Source organism: Apteryx rowi, unplaced genomic scaffold (genome assembly GCF_003343035.1).
Source record: "Apteryx rowi isolate R43461 unplaced genomic scaffold, aptRow1 scaffold_1049, whole genome shotgun sequence".
Lineage (NCBI taxonomy): Eukaryota > Metazoa > Chordata > Aves > Apterygiformes > Apterygidae > Apteryx > Apteryx rowi.
The window spans coordinates 23,493-44,604 of NW_020447252.1; the positions used below are offsets into that span (position 1 = coordinate 23,493).

Genomic DNA, 21,112 nt, shown 5'->3' on the forward strand with positions numbered 1-21,112 from the left:
CAGCGCGGCGCTGGGACACGGCCCAGGCGGGCGAGCTTACCGGGCGGGGCAGCCCGCGGTGGGAGGAATTTTGCGTCTTCTGCCGCGTAACGCGGCTCTGCCGTGCGCACCGAGCGTCCCCGGGCCCCGAAGGCCTCCCCGCGTCGGGGGCGGTGCGTCTCTCTGTGCCTCTGGTGTCCCCGCCAAAGACCAGCCCCAGGCTGGGCGAGGCGGTGACCGGCTGAACAGGGGCCCCGTCTCTCGTGTTCCGGGTCACACCAGCGAGCCCAACGTCAACTGTTGTAACCGGCACAGCGAAGCGCCTGGGTGAGTGCTGTAGTTCATGCCAAAGATGCCCCTCAGATTCTCACCGGGCTTCTGGGTTTGAAAGAAAAGGTTTGAAAAAAGTTGAAAGTCAAAGTGAGGCAGCGTCAAATTCACAATGTAGAAGATGCATAAAAAGACCTTCCACACCTGAGCTTGATTTACATTTAGCTGGTAAAACTTAGTATAGGAGTTTGTGTAAGAGCTTCACATCGGTCTGTTAAACAGCTTACTGTTAACTTGAAAAAAATTAATGTGTAATCTCAAAAAAGAACACATGCAAGTATTATGGATCACGTACAAAAAATCTGTGGTGGTCTGTGCTCCTGTTTATTTTCTTTTTCATTCATTCCCACATAGTGAATAAGCATGATGTGTATTCCTCCTGCATTTACAGTTAAAATTTCGTACTGTTTTATAAACTCTTCATTCATAATAGATACAACTAATAGTTTTGATTTCTGAGTGGGGGATAGGTGGAAGGCTAGTTAAACATTAGATAGGCATTTGCCAGAGAGGCTGCAAAGGCAAACAGCAAAAAGCTGTATGCCAGGACGGGGGAGATAAAATTAAATGAATATTGAATAACTGTCCTGAAGGCACAGATACTGTAGTTTCACGGTAGTCTGTATTGCTGCAGCAATAAGAGGTCCCACCTTGTCTCACACATGAGAAGCTGGCTGTTTTTAATTTAGATAAATTTCCTGCTCTGGCATGCTACTTGGCTGCCTCTGGAAGGGACAGTAGAGGTGAAGATCAGACAAGGTGGAGCAGAATGGGGCTATCTATGGCAGCGGTACTGACATTGGTTTAAAGTGATTGTGAAACTGCAGCATAGTATAGTAGCACGTGTGAACCATTCAGAAAAACCTCTTTCCATAATGTTTGGGTTTAGCAAAGTAGAACATGTCAAAACAGACAGAACACACTTTTTTTTTTAAAGATTTTCTCTTTGTATTACATATACTATGGCATTTTTGAAAAGCCAGATGTTGGCAGTGTCATTTCAGGGGTACAGTTTCTTGCTGATAGAGTTCACACATAAGGGTAAATTGGGCAAATAGCAAAGATTTAAAGTTGTGAGTGGAAGCAAGCTTGTTCTGTTCTTTTGGTTAGTACCATATATATATATGACCCTTTAAGACCATTTACTTTAAAAGCAGATTGGAAGAGTGAACAGGTTAGGTTCTAAATCAGGTGGGAAGATAAAGTGTCATTTATTTAAATTGATTGTGTCACTTAGAGTCCCAAGCAAGCAACAAGGTAATATTGTGGCTGGAGCTGTAAATAAAAAAGATGGACAAAAGTGCAACTGTCTTGTTTGTTATTTTTTCCCCAGGGAAGAAAATCCATCTCCTTCCTTGGGGAAAGACAGAGCAGACACAGTGATCATCGGCGGTGGTTGTGTTGGTGTTAGTCTAGCCTATCACTTGTCTAAAGCTGGCATGAAGAATGTTGTTCTGCTGGAAAAATCTGAGCTCACTGCAGGATCTACTTGGCATGCAGTAAGAAACGTTTTGTTAATCTTCCAGATTATCAACAGTTTGTATATCTAATGGTGATAGAACTTTTCATGATCCTCATATTCCCTGGCTTTCCAGAGATTAATTAATTGTCCTGGCTTTTTAATGGATACAACCTTTAGCACTGAGTTCTGTGTAGACTTGCTATATGAATTTTGAAAAGTTGGTTCAGCTATCCATAATACACTTTTCTCATTTGTAAAATTTGGGATAAATGTTGTATTTTGAAATTACTGGATGGGAGGTGCTAAAATACAAAGATAACTGTTAATATTGTAATATGTTTGTTGCAGTTAACTGGGCTCGAACTTTTAAACTTTAGTTTAATTTGGACTTTTTAAACTTTAGTGTTTATTTCTAAAGTAGCCTGGTTTATACTGCAGACTGTATCATTGGAAATGGTTGCATTGGCATGCATAAGCTAGAAGTGTGAAATTTGGCTTCATTTTTTGTGTAATTGGTTTTCGTATATATGCTGTCCTGAAAGAGAGGTGATTAAGGAGCAGCATCAGTGTCCAGTTCTCAGAGAGTATCACTGTCCCAGAAATTGACTCTTACCAGAGACAAGAGCTTTCTTTTCTGCCACTGATGTTATACAAAATCTTGAAGCAGCAAAATGAACAACCATGAACTGTTGTTCCAGGGCTGAATGTTTGTCTGTACTCTAAGAGAAAGAACTAGAAAGACATATAGGTAATAGTGACAGCTGGGGACACCTCCAGTAGTTACACTAATATAGTGGAGATACTGGTGCACAACATGCATGAATGTAACTATGTATTTTCTATGTCAATGTTTGGAGTGGGTAGTATAAAGAATATTTTTGACACAAAAATAGGTGCTTTTTCCATTCACTTCCAGTGAGGCTTGGATGTAATTAGAACAAAATTATTCCTGTATGTAGGAATAAAAAAGAATGTTAAAGCAACAGCCTGCTGTCCCTAGAACTACTCTATTCATACAATAGAGCATTTATGCCATGCTTATAACTGTAATATCTGAGTGCCTTTCAGAAGCACATTAAAGAGGATGACTCATATAGACCATATTTGATTTGTATTCTCATCCTCTTCCTGATCTGAAGTTTGAAGTACTTCAGTACAGATGTTTTGTGTGTTTGAGGCCTTATGAAAGAAAATAGTAAAAAATAAAATTAAAAAATCACTGCCAGAAATGTCTAAGTAGGTTTTATACTTCATTTTACTTGCTTTTCACCAAACAAAACAAAACACATTGTATGGAGTTTGGAAAAACAAAATTCAATAATTATATTCCTTTTAGACAGAAACATAACATAGCTGATACAGTTCAGAGAACAGAACACCATGCATCATAAATATCAGATGAAATGTTCAAAGAAATACTTCGATTGAAGCATACATGAGTGAGTCAGAGACTGAAATCTATTTATCCAAAACATTTACAGAAAAAAATATATGTCAAAAGATCCCCTTGTTGAATAAGAAACCAAAATCATGGAATAGGCAGTTGCTACTAAATGTTTCCTTTGTTGTAGTTGTTATACTTTCTCACTCAAGTTTATTGCTCATAAAAGCAACCTCTCCTTCAGTATCTTACCATGCACTTCTTAGTGAAGTTAGTGATGGAACACTGGGTGAGAAACTCTGCTATAAAAGTAGTGATGAACGTAGAGTGCAGCAGAGAAGATGCCTGCTCTGTCGTCCTGCTGCAACAAAATGTTATGTGATTAACGCAGCAAGATATCTAGTTATGAGACAGGTTAGAAATTAATAACTATTAAGTAAATGGTATAGTATCACTCTTTGTTGGACTCAGTGTTACAGTGCTGTGTTTGAAGATGAGAAAGTTGATGATAAATCTGTTTCACATGATGTGAAAGATAAAACTGTCACTGCTGGTACTTCTTTATTACGCCAGATACTGTGCACGTATCAGTGGTTTGCTTACAGTGATGTAATGCTAGATACAGATGAAAATTACACATATAGTTAGAATGTGAAATGGCACATAATATATTGCCTGCAGCCACAAAAGTTGAAAGTTGACTTCAGATGTTGCTGTACTATGCCAAGTTTTCCCTCTTTCACAGTCCAGCAAGTTCTGCCAGTGCTCAGGGTCATATTTCAGCTGGATCATATTCCTGCTAGTGTTTCTGGCCAAAACTTTCTTCCACTTCTCAGGTCTGACATAAATTTGGCTGACTTTCATTTTATTTAAATGAAAACAGCACTGAAAGTGTGCACATTTTTATACTAACAATAACGAGACAACATAAATAACAGAGCAAGTGCTGCTCATATTTATACCTATCTAACAATGACAAATTGGTTGTTATCATATGTGTATAAATTAGGTCAGGATGCAGGCTTTAAGACCTCCTCAAGTTGTTGTCTACTGCAGGTCAGATCATTTTCAATCTTGCTGAAGCCTTGAAGACTAAATAGGGCATATATAACTCAGCAGATAGGTTTTCCCATAGTAATTCTTTGAAAAGGTGTTTTCTAAGAAAATGTTTAGCGTGTATCATTCTGTTATGTAATACTTTTTCTTGCAACAGTCAATTGATTTTGCTGCTGATAATTAGTAAATCACAGCACAAGACAAATAAAAACTTGTTAAGACTTGGTCAAACTTGCAAGGGCAGAGAGTGTAGGTGATAACTGTACTAATGCCAATTCCCTCCAGAATTCTAATTTAATATTAGAGTTAGTGGAAAATCTGAAACGGATTAGAGCAAACCAAAACTGATACATGAAAATTTCAATATATAAAAATTTTAACCTATGAAAATGCTTTAAAATCTCAGCATTTTATTGTATAGTGATCATTCCTAAGAAAACTATCTTTTCAGATCATGTTCACAAACAGCAAAAAAATCTTACTTACAAAAAAAGAGCAAAACTAGGAGCAGGTCTCCAAGTGCAAAAATGGTTCATCCTGAAACTCAGGAGAACAAGTAGACATATTAGGGGGACAGTTTGCCTAAACAGGGAACTCATGACTGAGATGCAGTGCAAAAAGGCAGTATAGGGGAGGTGGAAGCAGGGAAAGGCTAAAAAGGAGAAATTTAGAAAAATTGCCTGGGCATCTAAAGGGAATGTTAGGAGAGCCAAAGTTCAACTAGAGCTAAGACTTGCAAGGAACATTAAGGGTGACAAGAGGAGCTTCTAAAGTTATATTAGTAGTAAAAGGCTGAACAAGGAAAATGTGGGACCATTGCTGAAAGAAATGAGTGATTTAGTGGCAGTAGACACAGATAAGGCTGAGGTACTCAATGCCTTCTTTGCATCAGTCTTCACTGACAAGGTCTCCCAGGCCTCTGTGCTTAGAGCCAGAGTTCAAGGAAGGGAAGAATTACCAGCAATGGATGAAGATCTAGTCAGGGATTACTCGAGAGAACTCAACCCATACAAGTGCATTGGACCAGATGGACTGCACCAAAGATGCTGATGGCATTGCGATGCCATTCTCTATCAGTTGTAGAGATCAAGGGAGGTCCCCAGCAAATAGAGAAAGGCAAATGTTGTATTTCAAAAGGACAATCAAGGAAACTACAGGCCACTTAGCCTTACTTTTATTCCTGAGAAAATCATGGAGTGAGTCTTGGATCACATTTCTGGGCACATAAGGGCAAGAAGGTGACTGGGAACAGTCAGCATAGATTTGCCAAGGGTAAATCATGCCTGATGAACCTGATTGCCTTTATAAAGGCAATATGATAAAATGATTGGATTTTTGGACAAAGGGAGAGCAGGAGAGGTCATTTATCTCAATTTTAGCAAGGTTTTAGACACTGCCTCCCATAATATTCATGTATAAAAATGAAAACGTTTTGGTCTGGAGGGGCAGACAACTAGATGGTTAAAAAACTGTTTGGATGGTTTGGCTCAGATGGTAGTGATTAATGGGCCACCTGGAGGCTGGTAACAAGTGGAGTATTGCAGGGGTCTATCTTGGGACACATCCTGTTTCGTATCTTGATCAATGATCTGGAGTAGGTGACAGAGTGAACACTCATCAAGTTTGCAGATGACACCAAATTCGGGGAACCAGTCAACCCATGCAAGGGCAGGGCTGCTGTGCTGAGGGACCTAGACAGGCTGGAGGGATGGGCTGAGAGGAACCTTACAAAATTCAACAAGGACAAATGCAAAGTCCTGTAGTTGGGCAGGGAGGTAGTATAGTTTCCATCCTTGAAGGTTTTCAAGACCAGACTGAGAAATCCTGGGCAAACTGATTGCGTTGCTGACCCTGCTTTGAGCAGGAGGTTGGACAGAAACCTCCTGTGGTCCCTTCCAATCTGAATTATTCTATGATTCTATGATCTTAATTTTGATATAATTCTGCCAGGTTAGAGTTGTCTCCTAACTGCGCTCTTTAAATAAGGAACATTCTTTATTGAAGCCAAAAGGCGTTATATATGTTTAAAAATATTTTCTTCACTTAAAAATGTCAGAGAGAGAATTTCTGGTTTAATTCTGGCAATTAAATGCCTTTGAATTTGCATTATTTTATAGCTAACTTGCAAGTAATTTGTGGTTCATTTGGTTCAAAACTGCTTTACCTGACAATGACCACTAAAATGGAATTTCATTGTATTGGAAATACTTACTGTATTCAGAAAACTAAGAAAACACCAATCAGAAAATGTTTATATCAATAAAAGAGAACAGTAGAAATAATATGAGATAAGTTGACGCAATTTTTTGGTACATGTAAATGGATTATCCATAGGTTTTTGAAAACGGCTGAAGAAATGTAAACAGTTCAGTAGTCAATACATAATTTATTTCTTTATTCAGTGTATACAGCAAAAAGACCTTTAGGACTTATTTTTTTTAAAAAACAAGCAAGTTTTAATTATGAAAGCTGCAGTGAAACAGCCCTGGGTTTTAGTCTGAAGAAATTAAAATAAGTATGTTGACAACAACATAAAACCACGTATATCAAAAGCACTTTTAGCCAAATATCTCCAGCAGTGTCTAGTGTGATGCTGATATGATATGATAATAAGAACAGTACAGCAAAAATATAGCAATATTTTTCCAGAAAATTGACTTAGCTCAGGAATTTGCATTTCAGGGACTTTATGAATCCAAGGTGCTGGCTTTGTGTTTAATGTGGCCCTCAGTGGATTTTTTGTCCTCCTACAGATTTGTTTGGTCACTTTTTGAACTCAGATTGTTCAGGTAATGAACAATACTGAATATAGTTAGGAATTGGAGACAAATTTGTGAATAAAATACAGTCACAATTGAAAAATACAGTATTGGTAGATGATTAACTTTACACAGTTTTCCATTGATTTATTTTGATATCTCACCCATGTGATACACTATGATACTGTATATTAAGTTTAAGATGCCAGAAGGATAAAATCCTCACCAAGAAAGTCAGGAAAAACTTTTGAAAAAGGTAGAAAAAATCATTGATCCCTTTTCTGTGAAAGGAAGTTAAAGGTCCTGGACAAGACATTCACAAAATATCATATTCTCCCAACACTGATTCGAGTTAGTGCTTCTCAAATTCCTGGTTGTGACCCCTTTGGGTATCTCAAAAATCCAGCAGGAATCATAGAGCCACTGCTGTTTAATCCACCACTGTTCAGATTGAATGGCAACAATTTTAAGAAGCAGCTGAAATTAGTGGTTCTGAATGTACTAACCAGTAGGTTTCTATCTGTCTTTAACTAATGGCAACAATTCAGTTTCTCCAGAGTAGAAATGTTAACAAGTTGTTAGTGGCTGAATGTGTAAATACTCATTCCCCTATTCTGGAAGAACCTAGCTGCTGCGAGCAACTGAAAATAGTTAGCACCTCGACTAGCAAAAACACTTTAAACCAGTAACGACAGCCAGTTCTTCCTATGAAGATAGTGAGTTTCTGTCATCTTGGGCAGCAAGTGTGAATTAAGTTTTTTGAGGGGTGTGTAAATCTGAGTGCAAGCCATTTGCTAAGAGCCATTTGGAGCTAATTTGTTTCTGAGGAATAATATTGGGGCTTGAATGTGGAATTGCACCAAGAAAGATGGGTCAAAATGGTCCATGTTTTTAAAAAAATGAGAAGGTGTGATGTAATTTATGCAATATATGTTGATGTTAATTTTGCAGTATAATGTTTAATAGGTTAGAAGCATAATTAAATTAGTGTGAATTAAAATATATCTTTACAGAGCACTAAATCTTGCTTTTGTTATTTACATGCATACAGTTATTCCACTAACTTTGAAAGTTAAAGGCTTAAATTATGGAGCATATAACAGAGTTGACAACCTAAAAGTCAAGAGTAGTTTGGTGTATGTGCTTACTAGGAAGCTTAAAGGAAAGTATCAAAACTCTACTACATATGTTACTTTCCATCTTTACTTTCCTTGTTGATTTTTTTTCTCAAAATGGTAGTGAACTCAAAGGGGACTGTGGTGTCCACTAGCTCCCTTAACTGTTTTTGAAAATCCTGTACTGTGCATTCATTTTAATATATCTATTATAGTAAATGGAGCCCTTATATATAAAATCAGGTTCTTAATTTAAGCAAACTACATCTACGATAGAGCTCTATTTTAGTAAGCAAAACATGTACTGGTATGCTGAAATCAATATAGTAACTTAGCTTGAAACTGTATTGTGATTTTGCAGTTTTGTTGCCTCAACTTGAAATAGGAATTTCAGCAAGATGTTCAATTCAGGAAATACAAACAAATATCCTTAACTTCAGTGAGACTTAAACTTCACTTTTTGCTGAAGATCCACAGTTACAAATGTCATTAGACTAGTGCAGATGTCTCTAATGTAGACAGGTGAATAATTTGCTTAAATATAAAAGTGGCTGTAGTAGTTTTTGATTTAATACTTACATGAGCCCAAAAGGATTCAACAGCTATGCAAAGTCAAACCTAGTAAAATGATGTACAAAATACATATAGTAATTTCTTCAGCTACCTCTGAAATACAGCAGTTGCTCTTTTACTGCTGCAACATGAGACAACTGATGAGACTAGAAGAATGTTGTCTTCCGCCACCCTGTTGTTCAGGAAGGTCATCACTTTTGTTCAGATTTGATCTTTGTGAAGGTTTCGTTTCTATTTCATGTCCATTTGCAAAAGGCAAAATGTCCTGCTACAGGACTTCTAGCAAGTACCTTTAGAGACCTTTAGAGATCAGGAACTGAGTTGTATGTCTCTTCCAAAAGATTTGGAACAGACAACTGAATAATTTAAGGGAGAAAGGAAATCACAGGAGAGAACAACTGCAATTGTATCATGACTTGACAAAATTGATGAGAAAAGACAGGTGGAAAAATGTGTGCAGAGGACAAGAATGCCATAAGTAAGGAAAGGATTTTATTTTTATTTTTATTTTTGTAGTGGTTGGCTCCATTCATGTGTTACTTTTCTTTACAGTAACTTGACAGTTCCTTTTTGAATGACAGCTGGAAGGAGAGAAAGAAAACACTCCATTTCTAATCATATCCTTATGTTGTTTCTATTTTTTATTTGAGGCTGGTTTAACTACTTACTTTCATCCTGGAATAAACCTGAAGAAAATCCATTCTTACAGCATCAAACTATATGAAAATCTGGAAGAAGAGACTGGACAGGTAATCTCCTTAACTTTTGAAATATTAATTCAGATCAATATTAATCTTAATAAGAGTTTTACAGAAAAGTTTGGGGTTGACAAGTTGTGTACCCCTTTGTTAATGATTATCATAAGGCTCCCCTTTTATTGAAATATATTCTCCTCCCTGCATATCTATGCTATAGTCTGGTGCTTATTCACTAAATATTTTAGATGGTTTCCAGGATCCCTCTAATCTTTAAGAGAGTGGTTTTCATCAAACATCTCAGAAGCTCAGCAGCCTGAGAGTGTGCAGCTCTCTATAGGAGTTAAAATAGCATCAAGGATCTGGAATGAACGGATTGATTATTATACATTCCTGCTTTAAACATACCTGCTTGAAAATACATGTGATATGATGCTGTCTGTACTTGAGAAGATTGCTGCAATTCTTCCTGTCCCTTTTCAGAGCTGTGCTTTTACTTAGTGACTTAAGGAATGGGTATGTAGAGAATGGGTATGTGGAGAAACATGGGAGTCATTTTTTTTATCTGTCATCATTCAGCCATATAGATTCCATTCACCAAACATATGCTTGCTTCAGGCTGCAGCAGAAACTTCAGGAGAAACTGCATGATCCTCACCTTGCTAGTCTACTAACTTGATAATTGTCATAAAATGCTTTTTGCCTTTTTCTGCCGCTCACCTAAGATACTACAGCAGATTATCATTGTGACTTCTCCTACAAAAAGTCTTATCTACTGTATTAATGTACTGTGAGGTAACAGAGAAGCATAAATTGAATTATGTGTGCCAGAAAGTGAGCATTCAGTGTCCGGCTAGATAAGAATTTCTACTTTACTAAAAAGAGAAGAAAGGAGGGGATTATTTATTGTATCAGTAAAGATGCTTGATCAGTTAAATTTATTTTGCAGTATCTCAATAGAAAATTATGCAGGTGATATATTTTAATATAAACTATTATATATTTATTTTCAGATGCATCTGATATACTTTTGAAAATCCGTGAGCCATAATTTCAAGTATTAATCAAATCTTAATTAAAAACAATAGTATCGTGACATTCAATAGAGCCTTTTTACAACTTTTTTCAAGATAGTGTGTATTTGGGAGGTTATTTTGGTCACATATGGTTTTTTTTTCTTTTCTCTCTGTGAGTCTACATTTAAGTCCTGTTCCTTCAAGAACACTTTTATTTGAGTCTCTTTTCAGTGATGGTAGTGGCAAAATTCCTTTGTGCTTCCCATAGCATAGAAACGTGCATTTACAGAGATAAGTAAAGGTCCTTGCAGTAATTCACTTTTGCTCTTTGGTTTAGGTCGTGGGGTTTCATCAGCCTGGCAGCATCAGAATTGCTTCAACCCCTACTAGGGTGGATGAATTCAAATATCAAATGACTCGTGCTGGTTGGCACCCAACAGAGCAGTACTTAATCACACCTGAGAAAGTGCAAGAGTTGTTTCCCTTATTGAACATGGATACGGTAAAGAACCTAATTTTATGAAAAATAATGTCTATTGCAATTAAATATTGGTCTACCAGATATGTAGATCTGGGGTCTGTTTCTTTAATATAATTTATATAAAAGATTCTTGTTTTGCAGTGGAAAAAAAAAACAACCTAAAATCAGACTTGCATGCATTTCAGTGCATATTCTATACCATAGTATTAAGCACTGTGACCTTGGTTGCATGGGAGAACTGAGGATTTTGCTTCCTTAGAAGTACTGTTTAGTCAGCTAGCTTTAGCTTTTAGAACATTATATAGTTTTAAAATTTGTTTTGATTTAACTCCTTAAGGTTTACTGAATTCCAGAAATATAACAATTTTAAAACAAAGTTAGTTGACTTCAGTAAATTTTATTTTCTTTCATTTTGTGTGATTTTACCTCCACTTAGGTTTTGGCTGGCCTGTATAACCCTGGAGATGGTCATATTGATCCCTACTCTCTCACTATGGCCTTGGCTGCAGGAGCCAGAAAATACGGTGCTCAGTTAAGTTACCCAGTTCAAGTGACTAATCTGAACTCCCGATCAGATGGGACATGGGAAGTTGAAACTCCACTTGGAGTAATTCAGGCAAAAAGAGTTGTGAACACTGCAGGTAGGTTTTAACATAAGTATTTGTATACTCTTGAGATTTGCAAACTAGTTTATACTGAACATCTGTACTGAATTGTCTGGATTATAGAAATAGGTAATAATGTCTAGTAAAGGACAACTAACTTAAATGCTAATTTTTCATGATATTGTGAAAGTGATACATGTAGACTGTATTTTACCACAAACCAAATGAATGTTCAAAGACATAATAATATTTCTTTCTGGTTAGTCTCCAACAAGCAGTTAGTAGCTAGACTGTCTTGTTAGATTTTAGAAGCAGAGGAGACCTTTACTAGTCTACAGTAAACTGTGTAGAAGAGACAGGTTATTGCCTATGCATCTTGTCCTCTAAAATTAGAGGACCTCTTATAAGTGCTACTTAGGAAGGGAAAAGGGATGTACAAATGAAATAGAAGCGTCTTTGCTGTTTTTTCAGAGACTGAGGATTTGCAGCCAGTAAGATAACACTGCCTATTTCGGTATTATCTTTCTCTAAGATTTGACCCTGTCCACATATCCTTGAAACAAAAGATTTTTGTTGCCCTTTGATTAGTATTTTAAGCATGTACTTGGCTTAACAATACATTTTTCCATGTAATAAAAATTTCTTAACTCAAAGGAGCTTGTATTTACATATGCATTTTTTATATTCTTCATTGTGTTAAAGAAGCCAAACTGATGTTTCTGTTTCAAAGAGCTTTTGGGCAAGAGTCCTTCAGATTTGTTTCTGTTTTCCTAAACAAATCAGTAGGTCTAAAAACCTGTATGCAAACTAAACACTTCTTTTTATACCACTTCGTGGTTGGTGGGTAGAATAACTATGGCTGGTAGTTGGAATTACGAGTGAGTTGGACTGGAAGGGAAATAGACTTGGAGAAGAGAACTGCTTGGGAAAGGTACCTGGAGATGGCTGGAGCACTGACAGCAAGTGGAAAGTCTGTGAGTGAGAGGACTTGCTGGATAAGGAAGCTCAGCCGGGGGTGTACTGTAGAGGGAGTGACACCAAGGAGATGAAGAGCGGAAAGGAATCTGACATGATTCATTAAGGGAACTGGAGCTTTTTAAGCAAAAAGATTAGGAAAGATACTTGAGGATTGATTCCAGGCAAAACTAAGGTTGTAAAATTGAGACTGTGTGAGTTGTCTGAGGACTAAAGACTGGTGGAGGGAAAGGTAGATGTGAGTAGATCACAAGGATGAGAAGCCAGGTGAGACAGGATTTAACAAAGGAGAGAAACTTATTTGCACGTGGAGTGAGAGAAACTAGCTGAAAAGGGTGTGAAAACTAGGGTAAGAAGATAAGATGGGATGGGAAAGAGAGAAGATTGGGATAGAGAGAAGTCTGGAGGGAATGAGATGGAGGATTGAACTCAGAGGATGGGCAGAAGAACTTGTGCTTACTAGGTGACCTTCCTTTCGGGGTCTGGAATGCGTGCAGAGAGCCTTGTTAGATTATTCCTAGCTTTCAGACCAACTGTGAAACCAGCTGGCAAAGTGTGCTTTTTCTTCTGGTCATATATCACCCATAGGTGATCACTTGCTATCATCTTAGCTAAAATGGCAGGGATCTGTACAGTTCACCTCGAGGTTCTAAGCCTGCCAGTTACCCTGTCATGATGTCAATAGTCAATCAGTCTGGGAATGATCTGGGATTATAGAATGGAAAAGCAGCTCTTTTGGCAATCAGACCCCTTATTTAGACCCCAAACTTCTAGGCACTCATTATTCTGAATACTTGGGTCTGGAACATATTGATGAAATATCACAAATGTAGTCTTTTCCTTATATTTTTGTAGCATAGTTGTCTTTCTTTTGGTTATGTATCAAGTTGACATTAGGCAGAGTTCTTCTAATAACTGCTTTTCAAAGCTTATTGTAAAACCAGAATGCACCCTTGTGAAATTTTCATAGTCTTTTTCTGATTTAATAACTTGCTAAACCAAAGACATATTTAGTTAATTCTCTTGTGTAGCTAACTGTTCAGCCAGAATGAACATTTGAAGCACGTATTGCTTAACATTCTGGCTAATGATGTGAAATCAATACTATATAACCCATATCTTTTATAAATATTCTGTCAGCTAACATTCATTCTTTTCAGCCTTGCCTCATTCCTCTACAGATCATGACTGATAGAGTTCAGAGCTCATATTTTAGGCTCATGTTGCAGTCTGAGCACAGAAGAATACATCAGAGGTCTTTCTACATTCTCTCTCCCCCCCACCCTAACTGACATCTGCTGTGGAACTGGAACAAACTAGTTCCAACCAATTTTTAGCTGTTCCTTAKGTGAGATTTCCATTTTTGAAGAAAGCAAATCCCTAATAAATAATTCCTGACACGAACTAACTTGTATTGAGCCTGCTGAAGTGATTTGCATCCTACTAATAATAGAATGATTGATTAAAATCTGCAAAAATGTTGAATTTAGTTTATATATACAGTATGTATGCATGTGTATATAAGCACACAGGTGCCTGCCTGCACGCACTTGATCTCACTACTATTTTATGCATATGTAGTGATGGAAGATTTTCTCCTGAGTTTTTTTTAAACAAGAGTTGGAATACATAGTTCAACAGATATGCTAAGTAATACCACCAGTAAATATTTCAGCATCAGATGTTTGCAGTCTCCACAATATAATCATTACAAATGTCCCAGAGATATAATTTATACCTTCATTTATCTCAACTATGTGTGATAGAACTTGACATCTGCTTCCAATTAGAATTTTACTTCAGTGAACATATTCTTCCCTTTGCCATTTTTGTGTTTGTAATGGCTTTTGCACATGGTTCAAAAACTTTAGACAAAGAAATTATAATATATTTCATTTAGTAAATCCCAGCTGTTGTTATTCTTGATGATTAAATAAGCAATTAGCTTAAGTGTGAACTTTTTTTTTAGAAGTACAATATTTAAAATTTGGTATTAAGCATACCTAAAGGATTTGCCTTTAGTTCAACAGCAATTGAAGGTCATATTAAGACAACTCTGATCGTAATATGCTTCTGGAAACTTAATTGTTAAAAAACTTAATAAAACTTAACAAAGTTAAGAATCAAAGACCTAAAATTTAGTCTACCAGTTCTATTTTCTTTGTATATGCTTGCTGTCTACATTTTCTCACTGGTACTGTTTTAATGGGTAAGCAAAATAGTAAATTTCTTAGAATTTATTAGAAACATATTCTTGGAGCATCATTCCTTTTCAAAATATCTCTTGAAGTCCAAGCAATTTTGGCAGAAGAACAGGGTGTAATACTAAAGATGGAATGTTTTGCTACTTCACCCTGCCCTTTTCCTGCATGAATCATTAGCTGACCATACCTTAAAATAGTCGTCTTTGTAGGTCGTATGGAAATGTCCAAATCAAAATAAATTCCCTAAAATTGGTTTCCTGACATGTCATTGTATTCTATCATGTATGTATGCTGTCATCTTCACACATCTATAACTTTCCACATCATTTTTTCCCACGTAATTGCAAAAAATAGAGCCTTGTGAGTTTTCAGCATGTTTACAGATCTGAAAGATTTGTGCTTTTCCTACACAAAGATTTCATGAAGAATTAGCCCCCCCTTTTTTTTTAATCAAAGAAAGCAATTACTACTTTGCCTAAATATTCTTTGTCCTGGGAAAAAACTATGTGAGTTTTATTGGATTTCTCCAAATAGTGAGAAAAGTATTGAGGAGCAGATTCTCTACTGATTTTGTGGGAGGACTGCTTATGTATATTAGTTAAAGAATTTATCCTAACGATGCTGAGAGGTCTAAAGCACCCTTACATCACTGCAATATGTATAAGCAGTAGTTGTAGCTGTCTAGTCCCTGACGTGGGCTTGGTAGAAGGGGCACTCTGCATGGATAGCTGGCAAATAAGAGTGAATATATTCCTTTTTCTGGTATCAGTCAGCTCTAGGCACCTCTAGCCTCCTGTCAAATCCACACCTGTATTTGTCATGAGTAATGGAGCAAGACTTCACAAATGTGCTAGAAATTCAACTTCATTAGAATTTTTGGTTATTCTCTGTATAAAGGAGCATAAAATCAGGTTTCAGTAGCCTTAAAGGACATGACTATGACATGATTTCCTTGAGCTAATTTGACCAACTTAACAACTGTTCTATTAGTGAGTCTCCTCCAGGTTGTAAGGATGGAGTTAAGAAGCAAAAGTCTTATATATGATAAATACAGAACAACTGATACTGCTTTTTACTATTTAGTGGGCAGGGGCTTTTAACTGACCAAATCCCTCTATCACGCTGTTTGATTTCCTTATCCCCTGCATAACATGACTGTGAGCAATTGTCAAGTGAATCACCATGGAAGACTTCTCCCTCAGAAACTTTGTTTTTTTAAAAAAAGCTGTGAGTGTTAAACTCTGAGGCTGGTTTGTAATAACAGATTGACAGCCCTCCTAGCGTGGGGAAATGGCACAAGGCCAGCACGGCCCAACTCAGCTTTCCAAATTGCACTGTCTTTAGGTCACACCAGAGATGAAAGGATGTTTTCCCAAGCTGATGTCAATGAGCAGCGAGGGCCGGCTGGTTCCTGAGGGACTGGGAGCCAAGCACAGTAACAAGGTGGGCAGGGCAGGGGCTTTGCCAGCCAGGCCCCATCCTACAGTACCCTAGCAAGGCGATCAGAGCAGGCTGGGAGTGGCAGCCAGGGTCAGCTCATAGTCCGGACCACCAGACAAGCTTTTGGTGATGAGGCAGGTCTGAGGTCAAACAAGGAAGTCAGTGCGCAGGTCAGGATGAGGCTTTGTGAGGGTAACCAGGGTCAGACCCAGCCCAGTGATCTCCAGGCAGGTCCACAGTGATGAGGAAGGGCTGACACCAAGCCAGGAAGCCAGCCTGCAGGTTGGTGACTGGATCAGTGAGGTCTATGGCCAGACATGGGCATGGCTGTGACATGACTTGAGCTGCAGACAGGCACGCAAGCAACATAACTCAGGCAGGGCCTGAAGGCCTGGGACTGAGCTGCAATGTGCTCCTGGGCCCATGGGCAGGGGTGTGGAGGGAGGCCCTGGGGGAGGCTGATCAGGGCCATTAAGCCTTATTAGTGCCCTCAGGGTCCTGAGAGCTAAATTTTGACCAGTTATTGGAGAGTGCGGAAGTGAAGATGGAGGTTGGAACATCTAGATATGAAGCCAAGTAAGCAGTAAAAAGGAAAAAAAATTGCATGTTAAGCCAAGCATCATGAACAGAAGTCCCAGGAGAAGGGGCAGCTGTGTTAGGTAACAAATTTTACTGGAGACATTTTTACATAAACAGTTTGGGTTTAGCTGGTTACGCAGGAACCAGGCTGAACTGCCTCCTTTTACTGGGTGATCATCAGCACATAGCCTTTTATCTGAAAGGCCCTACTACCTCTTCTTGTTCTTCTGTTTTGCCTTCCCCTAATACTGATTCTTAGCCCCCCAGACACCCCTGGGACTACTGCTTCATTGGATTTTCCCCCTCCATTCCTACTTCTCAGATCTCCATTCCTAGATCCAAAAAGTCAGGAGAGTGAGGTGGAGGGATATTCCAAGCTTCTTCGAGCAGCTGCCTTCCCACTGGGCTGTATCTGTCTGATTCCCTGGTCTGTATGTTGCATCCTCACAGCAGGCATGAGCCATGATGCAGAATATGCCTGGCAGAGCTAACTGGCACAGTTAGCTTTGACCCAGGTACATCTCTAAGTGGATGCACCTTGGCAGCTAGAAACAGCTAGTCTTGAGGGACCTTAACAGAGAAGACAGGCCGTCTTTAAATTATGCCTAACAGTTTACATGAAGGGCCCTGAGTGTGCCTCCGTACCAGGGAAGTTGCTGCTCACTTTATCTGATCACAGTTTGTATCAGAACTTCTGACTGGACACCTGTGGGCAAGCATGCTGACTACTCACCAATAGGAACATCATAATGAATTGATTATTACATGAGAAACTTAATTAATACAAGTCACATGATGTATGAGAAAGAGGAGAGAAAATTAAATTCTTGAGGTTAGCTGGCTAAAAGTACTGCCTTGCTCTATTGGGATGTTAGAACTTGGCTACCCTCTTGGGTAAGTGTACAAGCTCGTTTGGTTGATAGTAAGAGACTAGGTTAAGATGTATGATGTGAGCTAATTTATTCTGCTTTTCAGACTTTGTGCTAGAACTGCAGTGTAGACGTATTCTACTGAAATAAACCATGGAGTTTGTGGGACTGTTAATTAAATTCCCTTGTGAATTTTCTAGAAACCTGGTTTGTATTTTTTCAGCTATATTTTTGAACAGCTATATACTAGAATAATGTATAGTGGTATAATTGGGAGCAAGGAGGTGAAATTATGGAGGGTATCGAAAAATTATGCTGGATAATAGGAAGGATAAATTGAAAATTGAAAATATGGAAAAAATGATATCTTTCTCACCTTCTGTAAAGCCGAATGCTTCCTGAAAATTTTTTTCTGTTTTTTCCTATTCACTGAAATAAGTATTTGAATATTAGTACTTTGTTTGTTGTCTTCTGTAGGCTTCTGGGCCCGTGAAATAGGGAAGATGGTTGGTCTGCAGCACCCTCTCATACCAGTTCATCACCAGTACGTTGTGACATCAAGTATCCCTGAAGTGAAAGCTCTGAAAAGAGAACTGCCTGTGATTCGTGACTTAGAAGGATCATATTATCTAAGGCAAGAAAGGGATGGACTTTTATTTGGTCCATATGAAAGACAGGAGAAGATGAAGCTACAGGACTCATGGGTAACAAATGGAGTCCCACCTGGTAATTAAAACATTTTTTCTTTAAACTGATAATCACTAGCATGCCATTTAATATGTATAAATCCCACCCTGTCACACTGCCTTACATGATGGAAAATGGAAAATATTTGCAATGCGCAACTGTAGTTCAGGAGCTTTTTTCAAAGAATGATTATAACCTATAATTAAGAGTAAATAGAAATAACACAGCAACATAAAAAGACTATTTGAAATAGGCACAAAATATACGTCTACAACATGGTCTAACCCTACTCTCTGAACAGGTGTTTGTGTGTTGTGATTAGATCCAGTCATTAAATCTGTGTTTTGTAGGCTTTTTCACCTGAATAGAGGTTGTTCAAAGCTGTAGTTCTCTCCAGTGTGCTGGCAGGGGCTTTGGATTTTTGGCTGTTCCCCCAAAGGTGATGTAGTTGTCAAAAAGGAACGCAGATTCAGCAAAGGAATGTCTTAGACAAAATGCTGTGCTCAAAAATAAGTGCAAGAGAGTTGTAGATTTGTAGATTTTTTTTTCCCAAAAAAAACCAACCCGGAGCATCATATTGCTGCTTATAAAAATTTACTGTGTTATATCTAGGCCCCAGCTGTCTGTTCACTTCTGGACAGAAAGTGGTCTTAAGTCAATGGTCTTGCTGATTTAAAGAAGAAGTGTTTCCTGACATAGAACAATCAGCCTTGCTGGGCATTGGATTGCTTTGTCATAGCTTCCTCAAGTTAGTGTCTCCACTAGTGTCAAGTCCTGCTGCAAAGTGATGTTCAGTAATGCTCAGAGCCCAGACTGAAGGTTGAAATATATCCAGGAATTCACTATACGCCAAGGAGAACATAAGCTGACATAGGCAATATCTTTCCTTCCCTCTCCAAATTGTTGCCATATTGAGAAAAATAAGTCATTTTTATTAACATGAAAGGAAGTTTCTGTGTTTCACCGTCTCTTTCCTACTTCAGTGTTGAATTTGTGTGACCTTAGGGTTAAACAAATACATATAAAAGACAGTGTAAATGCAGTGACAATAAACTTGCTCCTACAAGTAGCTAGTGTTTTATGCACACCATTTTCCCCATTTGGGATGAGAAAGGCTTGAACATACTGACAAATTCCAAATAACTATGATACCTATAGATTGCATAACTGTATTAAAAATGTAAGTATTTTCAGCACAATTAACAAATATATAATATAAGTCAAATATTTGTGCAGGTTTTGGAAAAGAACTTTTTGAGTCTGATTTAGACAGAATAATGGAACATATTGAGGCTGCTATGGAAATGGTACCTGTTCTGAAACAAGCAGACATCATAAACACAATTGCGGGTCCTATCACCTATTCTCCAGACATTCTTCCTATGGTGGGACCACACCAGGGTGTCAGAAATTACTGGGTTGCTATTGGTTTTGGGTGAGTAAATTCATTGCTACAACTTTTGTCCATCACCTTGTTAAAATGGCAGTCTAAGCTTTGCAAAATTTTGTGGGTTCTTGGGGTGTTTTTTTTGAACATACTGTATGTAAAATGTAATTGTAAGTAGCCTTACTCACCAGTACCCACATATTACAAGCTCTTCCTTTTTTCTTACAGCTTCCTCATAATTCTCACTATTTTTCAGTTTGTTTCCTTCTACCCCCTTTCTTCTGAAGGACGATGTTAGTGACGCTTCAGAGAGCAGCAAGAAGTGGGTGTTTCTTGGTACTGTGTGTGCAGGAAGTTAAATCTATAAATGTGCTGGGCTTTACAAAACACTTTCCAATTCATTTTATGAATATCTTTGAATCGCATTGCTTTCAATAAGTGTTTGGCGTAAGCAGAAAATGGTGTCACTGAACTTGTGGTGAGAATAGGTGGTGCAGGGGGAACTAATACACGATACTGACTTTTGGGTGAAGAATTGAAGGCATACTAAGCAGAAGGTGCTGCTGGCATACTGGGTGACTAGCTGCTCTAGGGTTATGGACACAGAATGGGTCTTACTGGTGTTGCTCATCCTCTCCTGCTTATTATGATATTTTCTTTGAATGCCATTTGCATCATATATACTATGGCTCCACTGAAGTCAGTGGTAAAACTCTTACTGACTTCTCTTTAATTATCTTAGTTTGCTCATTGATTCAAGATAAATAGAATGAACTAAATCCAATTCCAGGCACATGTTATTGAACATGTTCTGTTTACATTGTTCTTCCAATTGCCTAATTTGCTGTTCAAAATCCAGCTCAGCTTTTTCCAGTTTTATTTCAGTCCAAACCAAACAAACCCTCAGATTATAAGATAAAGCAGTATCACTAATTTGCTTTCCTAGGCCCCCAAATTAAAAGAGTTTGGTAATTTTGCAATGATTCATTGTGGAAGATATTCACCTTTGCTGCTTGGATTAAAATAAAAAAAAAGAAAATTTTTATCTTTTAGTAACATTTTCAGAATTTCTACTTGCAAAATTGGTTTGCCTAATCCTAGTCCAGCAGAAAGACTGATTTGGTTTGTTAATTATGCTGCCAGTCTTTGGGGCCTTTCTTCCTTCATTGGCCTCAATGGGAGAAAAATCGAAGTTCCATATAGGAATAACTGAAGACCAGTATTATACATTTAATTTTCTTAAAACAATTTATTTCAGGAATTTGAATAATCTCTGGAAGTTTAGACACAGGTTGCAATTATGTTGCTCAGAAGGCAGTCTGTCATTGGATTGTCCTGTCTGCTTTTCAGGGACTTTTGACTCTCTGTTCCATGCTTCTGGGTCACTGCAGTGTTTCTACCAGTGTTGTAATTTTTTGTGTGCATTAGCAATCCTTATCTCACAGTCAACTAGCATGGACATTGTGACAGAGGACTTAGTGCTGTTAGTTCAGAGGACTTTTGTCATCTAAAATTAGCA

At 37.9% G+C, this 21,112-nt stretch overlaps 1 protein-coding gene across 1 annotated transcript in view; it reads left to right on the forward strand.

The window, feature by feature from the left end:
- The first annotated feature begins 1,647 nt into the window (after positions 1-1,647).
- The window catches only part of DMGDH (dimethylglycine dehydrogenase), a 44,371-nt gene continuing 24,906 nt past the window's right edge, over positions 1,648-21,112 (forward strand). The window contains 6 exon segments of the mRNA XM_026068477.1: positions 1,648-1,808; positions 9,306-9,404; positions 10,704-10,868; positions 11,284-11,488; positions 17,997-18,245; positions 19,443-19,641. Coding sequence (XP_025924262.1) covers positions 1,749-1,808; positions 9,306-9,404; positions 10,704-10,868; positions 11,284-11,488; positions 17,997-18,245; positions 19,443-19,641 — 977 coding nt within the window. The 5' untranslated portion in view covers positions 1,648-1,748.